The 27478-nt window shown below is 35.9% G+C and overlaps 1 protein-coding gene across 2 annotated transcripts in view; it reads right to left on the bottom strand.

Moving 5' to 3' along the window:
* The window catches only part of EXOC6 (exocyst complex component 6), a 174737-nt gene that overhangs the window by 103844 nt on the left and 43415 nt on the right, over positions 1–27478 (bottom strand). For both annotated transcript variants that reach the window (XM_018041543.1, XM_018041544.1), the window contains exons 6-13: positions 23723–23927; positions 21210–21362; positions 18827–18895; positions 17227–17310; positions 9327–9373; positions 9086–9206; positions 7543–7614; positions 1433–1530 (exon numbers count right to left, since the gene is read on the bottom strand). In XM_018041543.1, coding sequence (XP_017897032.1) covers positions 1433–1530; positions 7543–7614; positions 9086–9206; positions 9327–9373; positions 17227–17310; positions 18827–18895; positions 21210–21362; positions 23723–23927 — 849 coding nt within the window. The remainder of the gene's footprint in view (positions 1–1432; positions 1531–7542; positions 7615–9085; positions 9207–9326; positions 9374–17226; positions 17311–18826; positions 18896–21209; positions 21363–23722; positions 23928–27478) is intronic.

The following is a 27478-nucleotide window of genomic DNA, read 5'->3' on the forward strand; positions in this document are numbered from 1 at the left end:
TTTACAGAGAAGCTATGGGCTGTTGTAGGGGTTTTACAGATAAAATGAAACACTTCCAATGAGATTATGGGAGAATAGCATTTCCAAAGGATGGACCATAACATGCAAAAATGTAAGGGATGAAAAAGTACGACTATAGGGGCGGGGGGGGCTGAATAAAACCACAAGTATGTAGTATTACTGGAGTATAAAGTATGCAAGGGACATGGTTTAAAATGAGGCTGGGCAGGTGGACAAACTGAGACCCAGATTTTATCCTATAAGCAATGGAATATCATCTGAGATTTTAGGCAGAGGAATATCATACGAAGAATTTTATATAGTGGAGGAAACAAAGAAAAAGACAATAATGAACAGAGAGAGGCCAGGTAGAAAGACTGAATGATCCAAATAAAGAGTGATGAGGATGTGAATTAAAGCTGTATTTGTGGAGGCAGAAAGAGAGTGGCAGAAATAGTTTTTAAGAAATAGAATATATGGGACTTACAAACTAAATGAGGATTATGAAGGAAAGTATAATCTTAACAAATCTGTGGTTTCTAGACAAGGAAAATGGGCAAATGATATATATCTCACCTCATCACAGACATCTGCAGAGGTAAGGAACACAAGAGAAGGATATGGTTTGGGCAGTAGATAATGAATATCTAATTGATAAATGGCTCTGGCATCTTAATGACAGGCTGGAAATAAGTCATGTACCTCTGGTGCAGCCATTGTGGAAAACAGAATAGAGGTTCCTCAAAATTATTTACCATATAATCCAGCAATTCATCTTCTGGGTATATGCCCAAAAGAACTGAAACAGGGACCCAAACAGATAACTGTTTGTCAGTGTTCATAGTGGCATTATTCATAATTGTCAAAAGGTGAAAACAACCCAAATATCCATAAGTAGAAGAATGGATAAATAAAATATGATACACACAATGGAGTATTATTTAGCCTTAAAAAAGGAACGATATTCTGACGCATACTACACTATGGATAAACCTTGAAGACATTATGCTTAGTGAAATAAACCAGACCAAAAAAACCAAACAAATTCAGACACAAAACCCAAACAATGTACGAACCACTTATATGAAGTAACTAGAGTAGTCAAATTCAAAGACAAAGTAGAATGGTGATTTCTGGGGACAGACTAGAAGAAAAAGAGATTGGCAGGTACTGTTTAATTGGTACAGAGTTTCAGTTTAGGAAGATAAGAAAGTTCTGGAGATGAACAGTAGTGATGGTTTCAACAGTGTGAACATACTTAATGTCACTGAAGTATACATTCATAAAAGGTTAAAATGGTAAATTTTAAGTTACACATATTTTACCACAATAAAAATATAATTATAAGCAAGTTTATTGCTAAATACAAACACAATTACTTTATCATTTGGCAATTTTTTTCTTACATTAAGGTACCATGGCTTAGACTAACCTGAAAACTCCAGCCCATTTCTTAAGCAATGTTTCATTGTATTGATCTCTTATTTCAAATAAAAGGTCAAAAAGTCGATTCACTGGAAAACCATAACCCTAAAACACACACACACACAGCAGATTAACAAGTAAAATAAACAAAGATATACATTTTTAAAAGTTTAGAATACTAGAGAACTGTTTGAAGTGATCACTGTATCAAATTGTATGCCATCTCAACAGTATGAAAAAAAGATATCCTTTTGACATCCTCAGTTGCACCAGTTAAAAAAAAGAGTCTAGAAAGTTTTATGAAGCTGGAATTATTTTTCCATTTCATCTCTCTCTTTTCAGTCTGGATTACATTGTTAACCTTAAAAGGTATTACAAGTCAGAATTGGAGGAAAAGTTCAAGATGACTGATCCACATAACTGCGTCTTGGGAAGCAGTCTTTAAATAAGATAGAAGGAAAAAAGAGAATACATTCTGTCTGAAACACTGTACTTTCAATTCAATGCTGACTTTGTAGTACAGGGGAAAGTTATCAAATAGACACTCCAAAATTTTATTCCTTTGCAACTCCAAATCCACTGAAATCAAACCCATATTAGGACCAAACATTTCTGCTCACATCAGAGTTGTCCCTCTTCCCCTTTAGTGCTCACCTCCTCGTCTTTGGTCTTGATCCTATCTCCTCCTGCAGGAACTGCTCCATGGATCAGCTACTCACTCTTGCATTTTTAACTTCCACTACCTCCTTTCTCTTCACTAAATAAACTTGCTAAATTGCCTCCCATCTTTAAAACAAGAACTAAAGGAAACAAAAAAGCCCTCCTACAATTTTCTGTGCCCTGCAGCTGCCTCCTCTGCTAGCCAAACCTACTACAATCTAACTCCCACCCCTATTCCTTTGTTGAAACTTCTGTCAATAATATCACAGAATATCTCCTAAATAATTCCATGATCTCTCATCCTTACTTCTGTTTCGTCTGCTTTGAATTCTATAACACCACTCTCTCTTTGTTCTCCTTTTATCTATGAGTAATCCTTCTGGATTCTTTTTCCTTCTATCTCCATCCTTCAATTTTTTCTTCTAGCTCTCTAGGGCAATTTCAAGTCAACTGACTTCAAACACTACGTTCACTGACTATTCTCAATCTGTATCTCTAGCTAGACCTCTATAAACTCTGAATATTTAATTCCAACAGTTATTAGATATCTCCAGTCCACCAACAAGCACATTAAACTCACATCTTCCTGCTAAACCAAGTGTTCTTCCTACTTCCTATTCCTGTTAATAGTTCTTTCATCAATCCAATTTATCAGGAAAGAAAACTAAATGTCATCTAAATGCCCCCAAATCAAACATCTAGTCACTCATCAGGTTCTTTTGATTTTACCTCCTTTACAAATTTCATTCAAACCTACCATTTTTCTCCATCATCTACCTTTCTTTCTTCAGAAATCTTTCCAGTACCACTGTTTTATTTTAGGTCCTTAACATCCCCTGCCTAGATCACTGTAAAAGCTTTCTAAACTGAAATTCCAATCATCTTTCTCTCTCAGCTCACTCTATTGCCAACTCATAAAATTATCATCTAGAAGTGCAAAGCTGATCATACCATTCCCCTAGAAGAGGCTTACAAGACATGCCACCATCTGGCTAAAACTACCTAATCCGTTTCATTACCACTCTCTACCCTTCTTTGCTTACATTTAAACATTACAGTTTCTAACACCACCAAGCTGGTCAGCTGACAAATAGCCAGCCATACTATTTGTTGTTGTCATTCAGCTGCCAAGTCATGTCCGACTCTTCGCGACCCTATGGACTGCAGAATGCCAGGCTTCCCTGTCCTTCACCATCTCTCAGACTTTGCTCAAGTTCATGTCCACTGAATCAGTGATGTCATCCAACCATCTCATTCCCTGTCGCCCTCTTCTCCTGCCTTCAATCCTTCCCAGCATCAGGGTCTTTTCCAATGAGTCAGCTGTTTGCATCAGCTGGACAAAGTACACCATACTATACTATGGTGAGACAGTATAGTCAGTTACCTATAACTCACGTATGCTATCTGCCTGTCATATGCCACTGGATCATGGAAAAAGCAAGAGAGTTCCAGAAAAACATCTACTTCTGCCTTACTGACTATGCCAAAGCCTTTGACTGTGTGGATCACAATAAACTGTGGAAAATTCTAAAAGAGATGGGGATAGTAGACCACCTGACCTGTCTCTTGAGAAATCTGTATGCAGGTCAGGAAGCAACAGTTAGAACTGGACATGGAACAACAGACTGGTTTCAGACAGGAAACGGAGTATGTCAAGGCTGTATATTGTCACCCTGCTTATTTAACTTATATGCAGAGTACATCATGAGAAATGCTGGACTGGAAGAAACACAAGCTGGAATCAAGATTGCCAGGAGAAATATCAATAACCTCAGATATACAGACGACACCACCCTCATGGAAGAAAGTGAAGAGGAACTCAAAAGCCTCTTGAGGAAAGTGAAAGAGGAGAGTGAAAAAGTTGGCTTAAAGCTCAACATTCAGAAAACGAAGATCATGGCATCCGGTCCCATCACTTCATGGGAAATAGATGGGGAAACAGTGGAAACAGTGTCAGACTTTATTTTTTGGGGCTCCAAAATCACTGCAGACGGTGACTGCAGCCATGAAATTAAAAGATGCTTACTCCTTGGAAGAAAAGTTATGACCAACCTAGATAGCATATTCAAAAGCAGAGACATTACTTTGCTAACTAAGGTCCATCTAGTCAAGGATATGGTTTTTCCTGTGGTCATGTATGGATGTGAGAGTTGGACTGTGAAGAAAGCTGAGGGCCGAAGAATTGATGCTCTTGAACTGTGGTGTTGGAGAAGACTCTTGAGAGTCCCTTGGACTGCAAGGAGATCCAACCAGTCCATTCTGAAGGAGATTAGCCCTGGGATTTCTTTGGAAGGAATGATGCTAAAGCTGAAACTCCAGTACTTTGGCCACCTCATGCAAAGAGTTGACTCATTGGAAAAGACTCTGATGCTGGGAGGGATTGGGGGCAGGAGGAGAAGGGGACGACCGAGGATGAGATGGCTGGATGGCATCACTGACTCGACGGACGTGAGTCTGAGTGAACTCCGGGAGTTGGTGATGGACAGGGAGGCCTGGTGTGCTGCAATTCATGGGGTTGCAAAGTCAGACACTACTGAATGACTGGACTGAACTGAACTGAACTGAATGTCTCTTCCTTCATATCTACTTGCTGAACTCACATTTTCTTCAAAATCCAGCTCACATTTCAACTTTCTGTATAACCCTTCCCAACTCTTGGAATCAAAGTTACCATTCTATCTTCCAAGAGCCCAAAGTTCTTTAATATATTACTAAATTAGTATGTCTTATTATACATCTTATTTGTTTACAACTAAACTGAATTTCTTAAACCCAAGAATTTTTATGTCCCTTCTGTTATACTGATTTATATATATATATATATATATATATATATATAATCTAGCTGTTAGCACATAGCAGGTGCTCAAAAAAGGTTAATGAATGAATCAATAAATGCTTGCTTTTCATTTGCTTAATAGGCAGTAAGCAGAACTATGAACATGCTATGTTGTGTTTTGATTTTTCACTTTATTGTTTAGCTAGCTTTGTTTGAGGTGATGAAATAAAAATTCCCTTAGGGTGGTAAAGTGCCAATTTTTAAAATGAAATATTATGCAATATCCTTTAATTAAAGATTAATTAGAAATGATCATCCTTAATTCTCTTAACTTTTCAATTACTAAGTAACTGAAATTTTACAACTTAAAAAGCCAGTATTTATTTAATTCAGTGTAAGACCGACCTAATAATCAGCTTGTCAATTTTCAGCGAAATGAAAATACTGCACGATTTCTAAATAAGCAAGAACTAATTTGTTTTCCTCAACTTTATTTCAATGCAGTAAGATTAGAAAGGTATATTTACAAGGGTTTATGCATCCGTCAGTGTTGCTTTTTTAAAGCCTCTGTAATCTGAATATTGCCTACTACTCTTTGATTCTCTGCAGAGCTCCTTGGAACCATACCAAATACTTAATCTAAAACTGAATCTACAGTTGTACTCAAAATGCCAATTCAAGAACGGTCTGTATGGTTTTTAAAAGAGAGATAAAGAGTTTACACCAGAGTATAAATCAATGCTGCTACTGATATCAATCAATGTTGGCTTCCCTGGTGGCTCAGAGGGTAAAGCGTTTGCCTGCAGTGCGGGAGACCCGGGTTCAATCCCTGTGTCGGGAAGATCCCCTGGAGAAAGAAATGGCAACCCACTCCAGTACTCTTGCCTGAAAAATTTCATGGACAGAGGAGCCTGGTAGGATATAGTCCATGGGGTTGTGAAGAGTTGGACAAGACTAAGCAACTTCACTTTGTTATCAAAAACAAAAACCAACTGTGCTAAATTTTGTACTTTAGTGATGTAGTTGATCTACATTCTGACAGAAATTTCTTTTCATTATGGATCCATAACAAACAATTTGTTGACCTGGGGTCCCCAGACCATATTTTGAGTAGCAATGCTTTGAGTCATTAAGGACAGCAAAACTCCAAGTTACTTAAAAATAGGCCCCAAATATTAAGGCAGTCTTTAATAAAACTTACTAAAGTTTTCTTGCAGAGAGGTCAGTATTATAGGTACATTAGTCACAAAATTTATGAAAGAAAAAAAGTCCCAAATTATTCTGGTTTTATAATATAAGCCATACAAACTAATGAATATGTAAGGCAATAAAATAATTTACTAAAGGAGCTTGTGGTATTTTCTCCTTAGGTTTAAGAATAAAATAGATAACTATTATTCTAGGATGGACTCCTGTGATAAAACAAATAGTTGAGCATTTCCTAAAAGTAAAGGTCACTCAGTTGTATCCAACTCTTTATACAGTCCATGGAATTCTCCAGGCCAGCATACTGGAGTGGGTAGCCTTTCCCTTTTCCAGGGGGATCTTCCTAACCCAGGGATCACATCACAGACAGATTCTTTACCAACTAAGCCACAAGGGAAGCCCCAGCATTTCCTAAAGCACTTTATATGAAGCTCTGGATTGAAAAGATACTCTAAGGGAAAAAAAAGATTTAAGAGTCAGATATGTTGGGAAAACGCTGCATAATCACCTTACCTTTGGAAACGTATGCTATAAATTTGCTTCTAGTAGAAAAATCTCTTTTACTTCACTCCGCATTTTCTAAACATTTTTGACCATACAACTAGTATCACACTTTGGAAAATGCTGGTCTATATTTCACAAAAAGTTATTCCAGCCATAACAATCCCATAAATTTAAGCATGGTTGAAAACTTATCAACCAATCAAACATCAATCAATCAATCAATCAAATTTATCAAAAATCCCATAAGTTTAAGCATGAAAACTTAATCAATTCTTTATTATCTGTGATCAAAGATGAGGGACAAGTTCAAAACTTGGATATTGATAACCCAAAGACAATGAGTTTTCAGACAATTCAGTTTTAATCTTATTTTAAAAAGAAAAAAAACTCCAAAATGCAAAGTAAAGTGATCTGCTTACAGTCACAGCACACTTGAAATTAGGAAGGAAATGAGTACATACAGCTTTTAAACTAGTGTTTATTTTCATATACAGTATCACATTTAAAACTCAAAACAATTCTGAAAACTAGTAATTAATAAATCCACTTTCACAAATGAGGATCTGAAGTTCAGAAAACCTGTAAACATACAATTAGTCAACAGCAAAAGTTGAACATAAACTCGGGTCTTTGTGATTCCACAACTCATGTTCATTATCCTCAGGCAGAACTTTAATATTCTAATTTCTAGTACAGGGTTTTTTCCATTACACTGCATACTTTTTTAAACTATAAAAATACTATATCTACTCCAACAGAATGACCAATATCCAAGCTTCATAATCAGGAAGGCGGTAATATGAAAAGTTCTGTGTGACAAGAGAATATCAATACATAAGTAAACATTTGATTATTACTAATTGACTACCATTAAGCCACAATACAAGAAATGAGTATGCTCTACACTATATTTTGAATAGTTTTATGTGCTCAGATAGCCATTAACTGAATATCAGATTATCACCCACCTGTAGAGTATCTGCAAATATTACAATGAGATTCTTCAGCTCCAGAACAAGATCAGGATCAGTGCAGTAAGACTGGGAGAATGAAGGGTAAGTGGGGGTAGAAACACAAACACACACACACACCAGAGTCACTTGGTTAAAAATTAAGAAATAAAACTTGAAAACTTTTCCTTAAATTTGCTTGACTTACAATAAATTTAAAGTCTTGATTATCATACTCACAGCTGACTTCCTCTATTCATTAAAAAATTATTGGGGAAAGATCATGACATGACAAACCACTTTAGGTACTATATGAAAAGAAATTTTCCTGAAATTTGCACACACTTACTTTGGTCAAAGCAACGATGCCTGTATTTCCAAAAAAGTCTTTAGATTTTAAAGAACTAGTTATTTCAAATTGAAAAAATGGTTTATATTTCTACTTTTCAATTATTTATTTATTCTATTATAAAAGAGATACAATCATTTATATTTTTCTAAGTGACAATTTAAGTATTTTCTTAGTAATCCATCAAAGGAAAATAATTAATTTCAAAAGGATAGTGAAATTCACTCTTGTTCCCTAAATAGTATTTAGTACGATTTTAAATGTGATATATTGCATTTAATATAATATGATTTCATACAGGATGTCATGGAATCAATATTATCAATATTACATATTCATAGCTGGTCTGAATATAAAACCATAATAAAATATATTGTTCTTTATTATATATGATAGAAAAAGTTGTAGTTCCCTGGACAAATAGTGTACCCAGAATCTATGTTCCTGATAAGTAAAAATAAAATGCATTTATAATCTAAGTATCACTTAAACTAATAATCTTTCTTCAAAATATTTTAAATCTCTATTCTCAATAATAAAATTTTAAATAATAGATTATAAAATGTTAAGTTTGGGGAGATTTTACTGAAGGCAAACTTCCAAAATTATCTTAAGAAAAAGTCCACACTAAGAAATTATTAATTTCACTAGTCCTTATAACATAATTTTTACTTCCACAAAAGGCATATTATAAAAATATTTTATCATTTTACCTTTCTTCATAAAAAAGTTTTCATTATCTAAAGATTCACTACTCCAAATGAGTTTAAATTTGACAACTGCATATTATTTTTAGGACATTTATAAGTGTACTACTGCAAATAAGCTATAAACATTGAAGAACAAGTTCTATTGAGTTTTAATGGTGGAGTTTATTTTGGAAACAAAGAATGTGGAATGATAATTAAAAACCCTTTCTTCATGGTGCTTTTCAGTGATCTAATAAAGAGGGCAGTTGAGACTAATGAGAACAGCATAATTCTCCATCTTCTATGATGCTGGACTGAGAGTTTCTTCAGAAGCCCCAGTCAGCTGCAAAATCACAGCTCAAGATTACCACACAAACAAAGGCCTAACATTACTACCTCCAAATCTGACAATTTTCAAAAAAATGTAGAACTAATGAAGGTACAACTTTCTTTTGACACTATCCAATTCCTAAGTTCTTGAAGTAACAATTAAAAATTTAGTAACATAAATCATCTAACTTACTGAATGAGCTCTAAGGACAGCAATTATCTTTGAGAGGGCCATGTTCCAAAGTTCATCAGTGTATGCCCTGGTTACTAATCCTTGGGTCACATGTAAAATGTGATCTTCCACCACAAAGAACCTAAAAACAGCAATTGCAAAATAACGAGTTGAAACAAAATTCAAACCTAAATAGAAAATAATTAGTTTTGACATTTAACACAGTATCAAAATAATATTTGTTGCCATATTAGATACATACCCTACAATTTGAGTGAAATATCTTCTATAGCCATCAACTGTTTCATGCTTTAAATGAAAAATAAAAATCAATTTGAAACAATAGATATCAGTAACATAAAAGTAGTTCCAAATCAGTACAACATTTGTTAACAAATATTTATTGAGAGTCTACTATAAAAATATATTTTAAGGCAAAAGGGATACATTGGTAAATACCAAAAAAAGTCCTTACCCCTCATGGAATTTGCATTCGAAGAGACAAAATAAGCAAATTAAAAAGTCAGAACCTTCATCTCAGCAGGCTAATTCAATCCACTATCATCTCTCACTTGGCCTATTACATCATTTTCCTACCTAGCCTTCCAAGCTTTCAGGCTTGTTTCCTCAATCTATTCTCCAGACAGCTCCCAGAACAATAATTTTCGAAATTAATAAAATAAATATACCGTTTGCTAAATACCTTCTAATGATTTTTTATCTGATTCATAATAAAAGTCAAATTCCTCTGAAATGGTCTACAATTTCCTATTGTTCATAATTTTAACAAAAAGAAAATACTTGATTATTTGAATTTCATAAGAGCTTATACATGAAATATTTCAATTAAGTTCAAATATTGTATTTTACTTCATGAAAGTGATCCAAATTTTCAAACACCTGGATTTTTTTCAGGGAGGAGGCTGTTATTACATTTTTGGCTTAAAAATACTACATGACACAAAAGTTGGATATGTCTTGATACCCGCTTTATAACATAGTATGGTGTCACATTTTACAATGTTCAATATGTACTTTTAAAATGTGTTTTCACAGGTGTTGAAACAGAATTCTTTTTCTTTTTTTTTTTGGCTGTGCGGCATGGCTTCTAGGATCTTAGTTCCTCAATCAGGGATCAAACTGAGCCCATGGCAGTGAAAGTGCTGAGTCTTAATCACTGGATCACCAGTCCATTCAGTTCAGTTCAGGTCAGTCGCTCAGTCATGTCCAACTCTTTGTGACCCCATGAACCGCAGCACCTCAGGCCTCTGTGTCCATCACCAACTCCCGGAGTCCACCCAAACCCATGTCCATCGAGTCGGTGATGCCGTTCAACCATGTCATCCTCTGTCGCCCCCCCTCCTCCTGCTCTCAATCTTTCCCAGCATCAGGGTCTTTTCCAATGAGTCAGCTCTTTGTATCAGGTGGCCAAAGTATTGGAGTTTCAGCTTCAACATCAGTCCTTCCAATGAACACACAGGACTGATCTCCTTTAGGATGGACTAGTTGGATATCCGCGTAGTCCAAGGGACTCTCAAGAGTCTTCTCCAACACCACAGTTCAAAAGCATCAATTCTTCGGCCCTCAGCTTTCTTTATAGTCCAACTCTCACATCCATACATGACCACAGGAAAAACCATAGCCTTGACTAGATGGACCTTTGTTGACAAAGTAATGTCTCTGCTTTTTAATATGCTGTCTAGGTTGGTCATAACTTTCCTTCCAAGGAGTAAGCATCTTTTAATTTCATAGTTGCAATCACCATCTGCAGTGATTCTGGAGCCCCAAAAGGTAAAGTCTGTCACTGTTTCCACTGTTTCCCCATCTATTTGCCATGAAGTGATGGGATCGGATGCCATGATCTTAGTTTCCTGAATGTTGAGCTTTAAGTCTATTAGATAAGCCTATTATTAAACATGTTCTGTATTCTTACTGTTATTCTAATGGCTTATAAGATACTGAAGCATCCACAATGCTTATGGATTTTTTAATTTACCCTTTTAGTTGCAGCAATTTTGCTTTAAATACTTTGAGTCAATGTTATCAAGTACTTATAGATTCAAATTAACATTTTTTATCAGCTCTAAGATGAATTTTTAATAACTTAAGCTTTTAAAATTATATTTAACTATATACTGTTTATATTCTTCTAATCGTTACAGAAATTACATTATGTACACTTAAATAATCAAACTCTAAAATTAATTAATAATTTTATTCTTTCCTGGATAATTCCAAAACAGTTCAGTTTCAATAACTTCCTATTTATTCTGTTCACCCTAATATTTATGCTATTGTTACTGTGCATTTTGATTCTATCTTGTTTTAAAGATAAGAGTCTATCTTGTTTTAAATTCTATCTGTAATACTGTATTAATATTATTTTCTATAGTCAATGCAGGTTTATCCTCATATTTATACTTTCTTTGCTATTCATTTCTTTTAGCATCTTATTATTTCCATTTGGCATCACTTTCTTTTTGACTACAGTCTTTTCTTTCCTTCTAAGGGTGTCTCTATTTCTCACTTCCACTGTATAATCATAAGGGATTTGATTTAGGTCATACCTGAATGGTCTAGTGGTTTTCCCTACTTTCTTCAATTTCAGTCTGAATTTGGCAATAAGGAGTTCATGATCTGAGCCACAGTCAGCTCCTAGTCTTGTTTTTGTTGAGTGTATAGATTATGATTATACAGTGGAAGTGAGAAATAGATTTAAGGGACTAGATCTGATAGATAGAGTGCCTGATGAACTATGGACGGAGGTTTGCGACACTGTACAGGAGACAGGGATCAAGACCATCCCCATGGAAAAGAAATGCAAAAAAGCAAAATGGCTCTCTGGGGAGGCTTTACAGATAGCTGTGAAAAGAAGAGAAGTGAAAAGCAAAGGAGAAAAGGAAAGATACAAGCATCTGAATGCAGAGTTACAAAGAATAGCAAGAAGAGATAAGAAAGCCTTCCTCAGCAATCAATGCAAAGAAAAAGGAAAACAACAGAATGGGAAAGACAGAGATCTCTTCAAGAAAATTAGAGATACCAAGGGAACATTTCATGCAAAGATGGGCTCGATAAAGGACAGAAATGGTATGGACCTAACAGAAGCAGAAGATATTAAGAAGAGGTGGCAAGAATACACAGAAGAACTGTACAAAACAGATCTTCAAGACCCAGATAATTACGATGGTGTGATCACTCACCTAGAGCCAGGCATCCTGGAATGTGAAGTCAAGTGGGCCTTAGAAAACATCACTACGAACAAAGCTACTGGAAGTGATGGAATTCCAGCTGAGCTATTTCAAATCCTGGAAGATGATGCTGTGAAAGTGCTGCACTCAACATGCCAGCAAATTTGGAAAACTCAGCAGTGGCCACAGGACTGGAAAAGGTCAGTTTTCATTCCAATCCCAAAGAAAGGCAATGCCAAAGAATGCTCAAACTACTGAACAATTGCACTCATCTCACACAGTAGTAAATTAATGCTCAAAATTCTCAAAGCCAGGCTTCAGCAATATGTGAACCATGAACTTCCAGATGTTCAAGCTGGTTTTAGAAAAGGCAGAGGAACCAGAGATCAAATTGCCAACATCCGCTGGATCGTGGAAAAAGCAAGAGAGTTTCAGAAAAACATCTATTTCTGCCTTATTGACTATGCCAAAGCCTTTGACTGTGTGGATAACAATAAACTGTGGAAAATTCTGAAAGACATGGGAATACCAGACCACCTGACCTGCCTCTTGAGAAATCTGTATTCAGGTCAGGAAGCAACAGTTAGAACTGGACATGGAACAACAGACTAGTTCCAAATAGGAAAAGGAGCACGTCAAGGCTGTATATTGTCACCCTGCTTATTTAGCTCATATGCAGAGTACATCATGAGAAATGCTGGGCAGGAAGAAACACAAGCTGGAATCAAGATTGCCGGGAGAAATATCAATAACCTCAGATATGCAGATGACACCACCCTTATGGCAGAAAGTGAAGAGGAACTCAAAAGCCTCTTGATGAAAGTGAAAGAGGAGAGTGAAAAAGTTGGCTTAAAGCTCAACATTCAGAAAACAAAGATCATGGCATCTGGTCCCATCACTTCATGGGAAATAGATGGGGAAACAGTGGAAACAGTGTCAGACTTTATTTTGGGGGGCTCCAAAATCACTGCAGATGGTAACTGCAACCACGAAATTAAAAGACGCTTACTCCTTGGAAGAAAAGTTATGACCAACCTAGATAGCATATTCAAAAGCAGAGACATTACTTTGCTAACTAAGGTCCATCTAGTCAAGGCTATGGTTTTCCCAGTGGTCATGTATGGATGTGAGAATTGGACTGTGAAGAAAGCTGAGTGCCGAAGAATTGATGCTTTTGAACTGTGGTGTTGAAGACTCTTGAGAGTCCCTTGGACTGCAAGAAGATCCAACCAGTCCATTCTGAAGGAGATCAGCCCTGGGATTTCTTTGGAGGGAATGATGCTGAAGCTAAAACTTCAATACTCTGGCCACCTCATGTGAGTTGACTCACTGGAAAAGACTCTGATGCTGGGAGGGATTTGGGGCAGGAGGAGAAGGGGACGACAGAGGATGAGGTGGCTGAATGCCATCACTGACTCGACGGACGTGAATCTGAGTGAACTCCGGGAGTTGGTGATAGACAGGGAGGCCTGGCGTGCTGCGATTCATGGGGTCGCAAAGAGTCGGACACAACTGAGCGACTGAACTGAAGGGTTTCTCAGTAACAAACTCTCCTCCTCTTTGTCTGAAAATGTCTATCTTTGTACTTGTTCCACTGAATAGAGAATCCCATGTAGACAGTTATTTTCCTTCAGCAATGAAAATACTCCACTGTCTTGTTTATTTGAAAATAACCTCTTCTCTCTGGGTATTTTTAACGTCTTCTCTTATCTTAAAAGTTAAATTTATTGTTATAATTTACATAAAGCAAATTTTACATATAAGAGTCTAATGAGTTTCGACAAATGTAGACATTTGTGAAACCACACCAAAATCAAGATAGAGAATATTTCTATCTGATACCAAAGTTCCCCTTATGCCCCTTTGTAGTGAATCACTCTGCCCAATCCCTAACCCTTCACCACTGATCCCATTCTATCTTATAGTTCTGCCTTTTCAAAAATGTCATATAACACAAATTATACTATATTAATTTTGTTGTATCTGAATTTTTTCACTTCCAGTAATGCTTTTAAGATTAATCCATGTCAAGAGGATCCTGAGATACACCAAATACGGACTGTGAACCAGGCAAATCAAAATGACTGGCCAAAGGAAATCCAAAAGAAATGCCTGATACAAGTGATTTCAATTGCCATGAGAGAGTGATTCAGGGACCCTCTTTGTGAGCTCACCTGTGTTATCTATCCACACATACTATACTCCTTTTCCTCCTAATAAACACTTTACTTGATTAAAAAAAAAAGATTTATCCATGTTATTGCATGTATCAGTTCCCTTTCTACTGCTGAGTACATAACATTCCATTATGTAGAGATACAACAATTTGTTTATCTATTCACTACCTCATAGACATTTGGAATGTTTCTAGTTTCTGGCATTTATGAATAAAGTTACTATAAATATTCATATATAAGCCACTATGGGTTCCAAAATCACTGCAGATGGTGACTGCAACCACGAAATTAAAAGACGCTTACCCCTTGGAAGAAGAGTTATGACTAACCTAGATAGTATATTCAAAAGCAGAGACATTACTTTGCCGACTAAGGTCCATCTAGTCAAGGATATGGTTTTTCCTGTGGTCATGTATGGTTGTGAGAGTTGGACTGTGAAGAAGCCTGAGTGCCTAAGAATTGATGCTTTTGAACTGTGGTGTTGGAGAAGACTCTTGAGAGTCCCTTGGACTGCAAGGAGATCCAACCAGTCCATTCTGAAGGAGATCAGCCCTGGGATTTCTTTGGAAGGAATGATGCTAAAGCTGAAACTCCAGTAGTTTGGCCACCTCATGCGAAGAGTTGACTCATTGGAAAAGACTCTGATGCTGGAAGGGATTGGCGGCAGGAGGAGAAGGGGATGATAGAGGATGAGATGGCTGGATGACATCATGGACTCGATGGACGTGAGTCTGAGTGAACTCCGGGAGATGGTGATGGACAGGGAGGCCTGGTGTGCTGCGATTCATGGGGTCGCAAAGAGTCGGACATGACTGAGCGACTGAACTGAACTGAACTGATGTAGATACATTTCCAATTCTTATGGGTAAAAACTTAGGAGTGGGATTCTGGGTCATATGACAAGTGTTTGCTTAACATTATAACAAATTGTCTAACTATTTTTCAAATAGTTACAATAGATACAATATTCATACCTATCAGAAATGTATGAGAGTTCAAGTTGCTCTCTGTGATATTGTCTAGATAATTTCTTCAGGTCAACTAAGAGAATTCATCAACTGTTAAAAGTTGTTCACAATATTTTTCATTTTGGGTAATGTATCTTTACTAGGTGTTCTACTTGACTTTTTTTCAGATTTTTTGGGTAATTCCTTTATAGTTTACGGCTCCCTATTGAGAAGGGCAAGCTCTTCTTTCTTTAAATATAATAAATACTGTTATTTAATATAAAATACTGTTATTTTATATTCCATGCCTAATAATTCAAATATTGAAAGTCTTTCACAATTTATTTCTGTTGTCAATATTTCTAAAGATTCTCACTTGTTCAATAATTAGTTCTGAGTCTGAGTTGTTAATTTTCCTATTGAAACTTTATCTGTGGATAGTCTTTAACTTGGTATGAAAGTTCAGAGAAGATCTGCATTTGCTTCTAGTAGACACCTGGAGACAACATCAAAATGGAACGACTTTAAATTTTCAGCCTGAGATTTTTTTGACGATCCAAGTAGAATGAAATTGGATTGCAAACACATGTTAAGAACTGCTTCTTATGAATTATTAGGGATTTTTTTCTTTGTTCACTCAGCACCAGGATTTGGGATAGGCAATTTTCTTTAGTATATTTGGCAGAAGGACCTGAGAGGTTTTGCAAGATGGCTTTTTCTCTAGGTCATCCCAATAATGAGCTATAATTCTTTGGAGTCTCAGCCTTGCAAAGGAGAGAATCTCTTATCACCCTCTTTCGGTGACTCTGGGCTTACCCCTCTATACTTCTACATCCTTAAAACTCATGCTTTCCCATTTAGCAGATTCCCCTTAGGGAAAAAGCTACATTTAGTGCTTCACTGAGGCTTTACCCCAGGGTTCAGTGGTAAAGAATCCGCCTGCAATACAGGAGCCACAGGAAACGCAGGTTCAATCCCTGGGTCTGGAAGATCCCTTGGAGGAGGGCATGGTAACTCACTCCAGTATTCTTGCCCGGAGAATCCCATGGACAGAGGAGCCTGGCAGGCTACAGTCCTTAGGGTCGCAAAGAGTCGGACACGACTGAAGTGACTTAGAACCCACGCACAGTGTTTCATTATGCCTGTCTGGATTTGTCTTAAGTTTTCCTGTTTTGTTTATCTTACATTTAGGTGTACTGGGGTATAAGTTACATCAATAAAGCTCTTTTTCATGTGCTGCTTCTATGAGCTTTCACAAATATATCTATTCACATACGTATCACCAGTTTCACATTGACTTAGTAGTTTTTTTACATTATGGATTATTTTATTTCATTTTTTTCCTTATTTTTCTACAGCAAATATGTCACAATTTTACAGCCAAAAAATACAAGTATTCTTAAGAATGACTGATAAAAATTCCACAAACATAGCCCCTTCAGATTACTTGTTTAGTCTTTGTCAGGACTATAGTTTCCTATGTGATCCTCAGTGCATGTAAAAAGAATTTAAGATTTTAAAAAATGTTTTATCCAGCATCTTTAGATGTTTTTTTCAGTAGAATACTTAATTAAGGTACTGAGTCTACCATACTGTCAGCAACTAATTACCACTCCCTGACATTTCATATATTTACTTGTCTTATTTGTTTATAGTCTGTCTTCCCTAACAGAATGTAAACTCATGAGAGAAGGGACTCATCCATTTGAACTGCTGTAACCTTCACACCTAAACCAATTACTGGAAATGGTAGGTATTCAATAAATACTTACAGTGGAATGCATGCTCTGAAGAAATTAAAGGGGTTAAAAGCTGACAACACAATCAATTCAAAATTTCTATATACTTACCATATTTGACTGGGGTTGCAATACCAGTCTTGCCTGTTTCTTTCTTTGTTTTCGGTAATAATTTTCAAACGTTTCCTCATCACCCTAAAATAAAATCAGCAGAGTAATAAAAACACACACAACACAAACACATTGCTAAACAGATAACTTCTTTATTCCATAAGGGTCATTTTTCAGTTTCTAACAACTAGAATTAAATGTGGAATGGTATTTCGTATTGAATACCAAGAACAAGATTTTGGCATTATAGTTCAAAGGCAGTTACCTTGTTTGGAGTCATGACAATTAAGAAAACTAAAGCCAAGTTCAAATAATTTGATAGCTGCCCAACTTATCACTTAGGCTTTATACATTTTTGACTGACCAAAGAAAATACGGCTGTCAGTGAAGGAAACTAAGTAAGAAAATTAGCTATCAAGCCTCAACTTCTGAACATGTTGTATAAGACCTATGCATATCTCACCACAGGACAATATATTGTTGCTAACATGGTTTACCATTAATCTGCATCCAACAACAGCCAGGTATACATTATCCTTAAGTTTACATGGAACATTCTCCAGGATAAAGCATTTGTGATGCCATAAGACAAGCCTCAATAAGCTTAAAAGGACTAGAATCATACAAAATATGATCTCTGATTTAATCAGTGGGATTAAATTAGGAATCAGTAACAGAAGGACTTTAGGGAAATTCACCAACATGGAGATTAAACTCCCATCTTAAACTAAATTAGTTATTTAACTCCATTAAATAACTAGTGGGTTAAAGAAGAAATCACAGGAAATTAGAAAATACTTTGAGATAAATGGAAACAAAAACACAATACATCAAAACTCAGAAACTGCAGCTAAATCAGAGGTTAGGAGAAAATTTACAGCTTTAAATGTCTACATTTAAAAAGAAGAGTAATTTCAATTAATATCTTAAACTTCTACCTACATGAAAGAAGTTGAACACAAAAGGCCACATATATGATGATTCCATTTATATGAAATACCCAGAATAGGCAAATTCACAGAGACAGAAAGTCTATTAGTGCTTGTTAGGGACTGAGGTGAGGGGAGAGTAAGGAGTGACTGCTAACACGTAAGAGGTTTCTTTTTGTACTAATAAAATGTTTGGAAACTATTTGTAATGGTTGCACAACCATGTGAATATGCTAAAATCACTAAACTATATATCTTAGAAAGGTAAATGTTTTGGTATATGAATTATATCAGAATAAATTGTTCAACCAAAAATGAAAACAATGTAGTCTGGCATAACAAATACATAAGTATCATATTGAAAAGTAACTGTGATACAACAGTACAGAGCCAAGAGGGAAGAAATGGAAATTTCTTTTAAATATACATGAAAAGTATACTTTAAAGTACATGATAAGTTAAAGAAAGAACTGAATGCCTCACATGCAGTGGATACTTCACAAATAAATACTGCATGTAGATCTACAGCTCAATGAACCTGTAGTCAGCCTTTAGAAAAGCAGGCCTAAAATGCATACATGTCTTTTTAATAATATAAGTATATGCACCCATATGTGCACACACATATATATGTATACATACACATATACATGTATACAAAAGATACTTACCAGAACAGAATAAATGTGCAAACATTGGTAAACAGGGGAAAAATCAACAAGATCTTGTACAGTTAAGACCTGATAAAATAAAACAATTCTTTAAAATTATAGATCAAACTACTAGTCTACTGTTGAATAATATAAAGTTAAAATCAGACAAGAAGATTCATAGATTTCATGTTATAACATTTATCAACCATAAAAAGCATATGATAGAAACACAATGCCTTTTTATTATGTTTTGACACCTGTTCATACCCTATTCTTTATATATTATCATCATTGTTGATTATTTTAGGTTATAGGTCAATAAAGCGGTGAGACTATACATCTTTAACATGCTTAATAGACTATCAGAAAACTGCTATGGATAACTAGATATATAATTACTGCTTCTGAAAAAGACAGTGCACAAATGTACAACTTAGTTACGGATGAAGCTCCTTCCCTTATGCATCACTTATATTATTTCATCAAATTTAAGACATTATCACTATTATTTTATGGAACACTAAAAAAGTAAAAAACACTACCACTTGAAACTATAATATCATCTATTTTAAGATGTATCCTGATTCTGAGATGTTAATAATATTTTTAAAGTACACTTTACAATGAAAGAAACAAAGTAATATAGTTTCCCAAACTTGTGAAATAAGCTCTTTTTAAAGGAACACATTTCTATTCTTACAAATCCTCTGAGTGAACTTAAATTATTTTTATTATAGAGTTACTTATTTGTGAAAATGAAAGAATAAAATGTAGTAATAATTAAATACATCTGAAAGAACAGGGAAACAACCAAGTTTCTCTTAGAGTATGGATTACGGGAAGGGGAAGATGGCAATGCTTCCAACAGTTGAAAGATACACAAAACAGATTCAGGAAAATTGAGATACAAAGACTAGATGGTTCATTTTCACCATTCTGAATTTCAAGGGAGAAAAGACAGAGATTCTCTGAACATTGATTAAGAAGAACAAATAAGCAGATTTTAAAAATTTTATGTTATTCCAAGGGACCATTCAAGTCACATTAATTCCACATTAGAAAGACATTAAACCCTTTAAGGCAGTTTATTTGTCTGTGTATCAGACATCCACTGCATATATAAATATATGTATATACATACAGGACTTTCCTGGTGACTCAGACGGTAAAGCGTCTGCCTACAATGCAGGAGACCTCGGTTCAATCCCTGGGTAGGGAAGATCTTCTGGAGAAGGAAATGGCAACCCACTCCAGTATTCTTGCCTGGAAAATCCCATGGATGGAGGAGCCTGGTAGGCTACTACAGTCCACGGGGTAGCAAAGAGTCGGACATGACTGAGCGAATAACAAGAATGCGGTAAATGTGTATGTAAATATATGTATATACATACATACAAATATTAACATACATATACATACATATAACATACACACTCATAAATACATACAGATTCACTTATCCTCAAGGCATATAATGCAAATGTATACACTGAACACTCACTGGTTCCCACAACCACAAAGAAGCCATGGACACATATATTTATATGGTTCCTTCTTAATCAATCAATTAAAAGTTCTTACTACACCCTAACAGTGTCCTTAAAAAGAGAATTTAAAATCTTATTGACAAGGCAAAATTTATAAACAATTAGGAATACCAGACTTCTTATGGTATTAACTAATTCAAAAGGAATCCAACAGAAAAGATAAAAAGTAGGCTCAACAGATGACTTTGTAGAAAGACTAAAAGAAGCACTAGACAAGGAATGAATTTGAACATAGAGAATAAAAGAAAGAAAATATTTAAGGATAATTTTAAGGTTTCTAGACTTAATAAAACTTTTTTAAGAAATTAAAATTTTAACTTTAATCATACTAAAATTTCTTTGTACTATCACAGCACCAACCAAAGAAAAAAAGGTAGGGTATCCAGAATTAGTCTAACTGGCAAGGTTAAGCTATCATGCAATTAAATGTTTGCCGCAGGTAATTAAATTATAAGTGATCACTACAAAAAAAATTAAATTTATACTTTTACTGTTAATTATTGCAGAACACTTAGGTTAAACTATCTGTAGCTTATAAATATCTATATCTGATGTTATATATAAGATATAATCTATATTTTATTATCCATATCTTATATAGATAATCTATATCTGCCTACTATGCAATCTAACATTTTAGATGATTCTTTTGTTCTAATATCATTACAAACTGATCTACTTAAGTTCACTTTACACATGGCAAGACTCACAGAGACATTACAACTCAAGAAGAAAGAACTACCCAATAATAGGTGAGGGAGGGAGGAAGAAAAGAAAGGAAAAAGGGAAGAAAAGAAAGGAATGAAGGAACAGATAAAAACAAAAAAGTAGAAAAAGAAAAAAATTCCCATCACCTCCTCTTCATTCTCATCCTCTTCCTCAAATGCATGTTTCAATACAATTTCATTCCTTTCTTCTGGAATTCTATCATTTATATACATAGTCTTCCCAAATTTTACATTATTTTGCTTCTGCAGAGTAACAGTGAAGATTTTCTGCTGCTGTGCCTATTTGGGGAAAAGAAAAGTTCAGATTATTTGAAAAAATATTGTGGTCAAAACTGATTTAAGAATTTCTTCGTACTTTTTCATCTTTTTAATGTCTGGAGGTGCAGGCTCTGGAATGATGTCCCATTTTTTATTCATGATTTATTTGTACCCTCCTTCTTTTTTCAAGAGTCTTGCAGGGGGTTATCAATTTTATTTGAAAAGGTTAAGAACCAATTTTCATCTTTGTTGATCCTCCCTACTGTATTTTGTTTTCTATTATACTGATTTCTTCTCTTGATTATTTCCTTTCACTTCCTTTTTTTCAATTCTATTTTATTATGGTAAGCACATTTAACATGAGATCTACTCTCTTAAATTTTTAAGTGTATATATTCAATGTGCATATCAATAATTTAATACATTAGTGCTGATAGGTATAATAGTTACAGAAGACCTCTATAGCTTGTTCATCTTTTTTTTTTAATGGGCACACCATGCATCTTGTGAGATCTCAGTTCCCTGCCTAGGGATAGAGGCCTGGCCCACAGCAGTGAAAGCCCGGAGTCCTAACCACTGGACCACCACGGAATTCCCTAGACCTTGTTCATTTCATTCTGAAGCTTTCTGTCTGTAGATGAGTAACTCACTTCTCTCTGGCAACCACCATCTCACTCTTTGATTCAATGAATTTGACTAATGTATGTGCATGCATGCTCAGTTGTGTCTGACTCTTTGCAAACCCATGGATTGTAGCCTGCCAGGTTCTTCTGTCCATGAAATTTTCCATGCACAAATGCTGGAGTGGGTTGCCATTTCCTATTCCAGGAGGTCTTCTCAATCCAGGGACCAAACCTGGGTCTCTTGCATCTCCTGCATTGGCAGGTGGATACTTTTACCACTGAGCCACTTAGGAAGCCTCAGGTCAACTAGTGATTCAATTATTTTAATGACCTTTGGTTTGGAGCACTGTCAAGATTTTATAAAAGAATTACCACTAATTCTTTTTTAAGAGGAAAACTAAAGAAATAAACTTAAAAACGCTAAAAACACTTAAAAGATATGATACCATACTGGAACATACATAAAATATGCCCATGGATTATTTGTAGAAAAAAAATGTCTACTAACCTCACAGAAAACTATGATATCAAGTTGCAAGCTTACTTCATTTTCCACAGAAAGCGTCCACAGTTTATGAACACTTGAAAGGCAGAAACTGTTATCCCACAACTGACTTAATTACTGACAAAAATGAGTATTTATACAGATTAATCAAGAAATCTTATATTTTCTTTTATGCATTTTAGTGATACTTCACTATCAGAGCCTCATTATTAGAGATTGAAAAAATTATAGGATTAATTCCAGCATTTTAATCTCACTATATAATGCCTAATTAATGCTTTGGTAGCTCTGACTGTAAAGAATCCAGCTGCAATGCAGGAGACCCAGGTTTGATGCCTGGGTCAGGAAGATCCCTTGAGGAAGGAAATGGTACTAGATGCATATTAGTGGAACATTCCCTCTGTTGGGAGAGGTCAGATTGTAGCTACTCTGTTCTATTAGCATGTAGAAAGTTTACCCACTGCCTCTTTAGGGTGAATTTCCTCTAAGAGCTATATTACTGTTTTTCAGGCCTTTCTACTCCCAGGTAATCAGACCAAGTACATCACAGAAATCTAGCTCTACCCTCAACTAAACCTTGATGCTGGCTCTAGAGGCTTGTGCTTAAGAAAATCACTGTCCCTTCTCACCCATTAACATCATTAACCTATCACTGGGAAAAAAAAAAAAAATCAGACTTCTCTTTCTCCCTCTGTGCCCGAACTTATTTTGTCTATGATATTCAATTTTTGTAGTAAAAAATCATTTATTTAGAACATTGCTTCCAAACTCTGGTGGCTCAGATAGCAAAAGTGTCTGCCTATAATACGGGAAGCCCAGATTTGATCCCTGGGTCGGGAAGATCCCCTGGAGACGGAAATGGCAACCCACTCCAGCATTCTTGCCTGGAAAATCCCATGGACAGAAGAGCCTTGGTAGGCTACAGTCCATGGGGTGCAAACAGTTGGACATGACAGAGGAGCCTGGTGGGCTATAGTCCATGGGGTCATAAGAGGCTTGTATACGACTTAGCAACTAAACAAAGTAAAGGATAAAATTGAAACAAGCATTTTATGTAAGTAAAAAAAAAAAAAAGTAAACTTTGGATATATTCTATTACCTAGATTATTAAATACCCTTAAATTAAAATTTTCCTTTTAAAAAATGTACGTATCTCCATAACTGAGTTACTTTGTTGTACAGCAGAGATTGATACAACATTGTAAATCAATTATATTTCAGTAAATAAACAAAATTCTCCTCTGTATTCTCACCTGTTTCATTGCTGTTTCACCTATTTTGTCAGAATGTTTTCGAATGCTTTCCAAAAAGTCTTTGAGATCAGACATGGAGATTTCTTTAATATCTTCACGGAGCTTAGGAAGATTTTCTATCATTAGCTGACAAAACCGGTACTGACTAACCCGGGGAAAATACACATTCTCTAATTGTTCCATAGTTTTTAGAGCTGAATAATACCTGTGAGAAGTTAAAAAGAACACTCTGTAAGGTTCTTATTATATTTATTTTACAAGTAAGAGTAAATAATCACTCCATCACTTCCATCAAAAAGGATATTGTTATAGCTAAGGTAAATAAAATTAACATTTACTTCTATATACTAATGACAAACTATAAACCATATGAAAAGGTTGCAGGACTAACAAACAATTCTTTACTTCATTTCGTCTAAATCTACAATATCACAAGCATTATCATAGTCATAATATACATATCATATTAAATCATATCATATACATACATTAAGTATATACGGTAATAGTTCCAAATTTTTAAATTATTTGATATATGATTTCATGATATCTCTCTCATCCATATCTCCTACCATCAAAAAAGTACACAGTACAGACTTAAAGTAAAATACATTTAAGGAAATTAGAGGTATCACCTCACACTGTCAGAATGACCATCATCAACAATTCTACAAACAATAAATGCTGTAGAGGGTGTGGATAAAAGGGAACCTTCCTACATTGTTGGTGGGTTTGTAAACTGGTATAGACACTATGGAGAACAATACAGAGGCTCCTTTAAAAACTAAAACTAGAGCTACCATATGATCCTGCAATCCCACTCCTGGGGATATATCCAGAGAAAACCATAACTTGAAAAGATACCTGCACCCCAGCGTTCACAGTGGCACTATTCACAATAGCCAAGATGTGAAAGCAACCTAAATTCTCATCAACAGAGGAATGGATAAAGAAAGAGTGGCACATATATAAAATGGAATATTACTCAGCTATTAAAAAGAAGGAAATAATGCCATTTGCAGCAACATGGAGGAACCTAGAATGTGTCACACTGAGTGAAGTATGTCAGACAGAGAAGAGAAATATTGTAGGACATCCCTTATATGTGGAATCTAAAAAGAAATGATACAAATGAACTTATTTACAAAACAGAACAGATTATCCACAGACTTAGATAACAAACTTACAGTTGCCAGGGGAGAAGGGTGGGGGTAAGGGATAGTTAGGGAGTTTGGGATTGACACGTATACACTGCTATATTTAAAATGGATAACCAACAAGGTCCTACTATATACAGGGAACTCTGCACAACATTATAAGGCAGGATGGATGGCAGGGGAGTTTGGGGGAGAATGGATATATGTGTACATATGGCTAAGACCCTTTGCTGAAACTACCACAACACTGTTAATCGGCTGTATTCCAATATGGCAAATAGATAGGGAAACAACGGAAACAGTGACAGACTTTATTTTCTTGGGCTCCAAAATCATTGCAGATGGTGACTGCAGCCATGAAATTAAAAGACGCTTGCTCCTTGGAAGAAAAGCTATGACCAACCTAGACAGCATATTAAAAAGCAGAGACATTACCAACAAAGGTCCATCTAGGCAAAGCTATGGTTTTTCCAGTAGTCATGTATGGATGTGAAAGTTGGACCATGAAGAAAGCTGAGTGCCAAAGAACTGATGCTTTTGAACTGTGGTACTGGAGAAGACTCTTGAGAGTACCATGGACTGCAAGAAGACCAAACCATTCAATCCTAAAGAAAATCAATCCTGAATATTCATTGGAAGGGCTGATACTGAAGCTGAAGTTTCAACACTTTGGCCATCTGATGCGAAGAATGACTCATTAGAAAAGACCCTGATGCTGTGAAAGACTGAAGGTAGGAGGAGAAGGGGACGACAGAGGATGAGACTGCTGGATGGCATCACCAATTTGAAGGACATGAGTTTGAACAAACTCTGGGAGTTGATGATGGACAGGGAAGCCTGGCATGCTGCAGTCCATGGGGTCGCAAAGAGTTGGACATGACTGAGCGACTCAAGTGAACTGGACTAATACCCCAATATAAAATAAAAAGCTTAAAAAAAAGAATCAGAGTTATTACACTAAAGCTTAAGATTTGAGATTCAATTTGGGAGTCATCCAAATATAAATCCAGATATTTTTTAAACAAATGTGAAGTGACAGTAACTAATAAAAAACAATTTTTGTCAAACCAAATACAACTGTGTGCTAGCTTGATTCTGTAGGTCACTTAATTTGCAACCTCCAGTTGATCAGTAGGAATAACATCTGCCTCTACCCAGTGTTTCATTATCCCATGTGGACACCTGTACTTACAAAAACATATGGCAGGGCACCATAAGCCCAAAATAAGAGAAGTAGGGACTAAATATCTAGTGACATGGCAGACTGAATACATGTTTTCCACTTTACTCCTTTTTGAAACACCAATAAAAAGATAATGAAGGGATTTTTTAAAAAGCATAAACCCACACAGATGAAGAGAAAATGAAAAGAGTACAATGAAATTTTAGAATCTGGAAAGTTGATAAACAAGTGGTTAAAAAAAATCTCAGCAGACCTGAGAAAATGAATTCTAACTCAATAGGGGAAAACCAAGAATAACCTAATTTATTCTACAAAAACTCCAAAAAGTATAGGAAGTGACAGGAATTTCACTATTTATGGATGCAGAAGTGTCCAATAGGAGGGCTATTGTAAGGAATAGCCCTTACAAAAACCCCGAAAGAGGCCTAAAGTAAGGAATACTGGTTAAAATGTGTTCAAGAAGCAGACCCTGGATTTTCTTCCTGACAAGCATCTAAACAACTGCCTTTTTCCATCTTGGCAAAATGCTAAACAGACCAAACCACATAATTTCTAAAATGGGGGATACTACTCAAGGTTGAGGGCAATAATATGTTGCTGCTTAGTCTCTTAAGTCTTGTCCGACTCTTTTGTAACCTCATATACTGTAGCCCACCAGGTTCCTCTGTCCACTGGATTCCCCAGGCAAGAATTCGAGAGCAGGTCACCATTTCCTTCTCCAGCGGATCATCTTGACCCAGGGATTGAACCTGGGTCTCTTGCATTGCAGACAGATTCTCTACCACTGAGCCACCTGGGAAAAGGATTAGTTGAGCCCATATATAGTAGATGCCCTCTTCTCCAACTCACAACCCAGAATATCAGAAGTCAGCTCTTTACCCTCCAGAGAGGAGACAGGAGAATTCTCCTCTAAAAAATCTAACCAGCCCCAGAAGAAATGACTCCAGATTCTAGCATCACAAACTCCCCAACTAAAAGGGCCCACTTGGATAACCTAACAGTGAAACTCACAATAAACCAGTCCTACCCATATACCCAGGGTTCCAATCCATTTTTTATGTCCACTGCACGAGGCTCAGCTGTAAAGAATCTGCCTGCAATGCAGAAGACTCAGGAGTTGCAGGTTCAATCCCTGGGTCAGAAAGATCCCACAGAGGAGGAAATGGCAACCCACTCAAGTATTCTTGCCTAGAAAATCCCATGGACAAAGGAGCCTGGCGGGCTACAGTCTATAGGGTCGCACAGAGTTGGACATGCCTGAGCACTCACACACCATGCACTAAATATGAGCACTCACCAGGGAATCACGACATCTACTTATTAGCTGCGAAGAGAAAAACATACCTTTTCTTAAGCCATCCCCTTAAGCCAATGATCAAATTTAGGATAATCTACAGATAATCTGACAGCACATGA

Source organism: Capra hircus, chromosome 26 (genome assembly GCF_001704415.2).
Source record: "Capra hircus breed San Clemente chromosome 26, ASM170441v1, whole genome shotgun sequence".
Lineage (NCBI taxonomy): Eukaryota > Metazoa > Chordata > Mammalia > Artiodactyla > Bovidae > Capra > Capra hircus.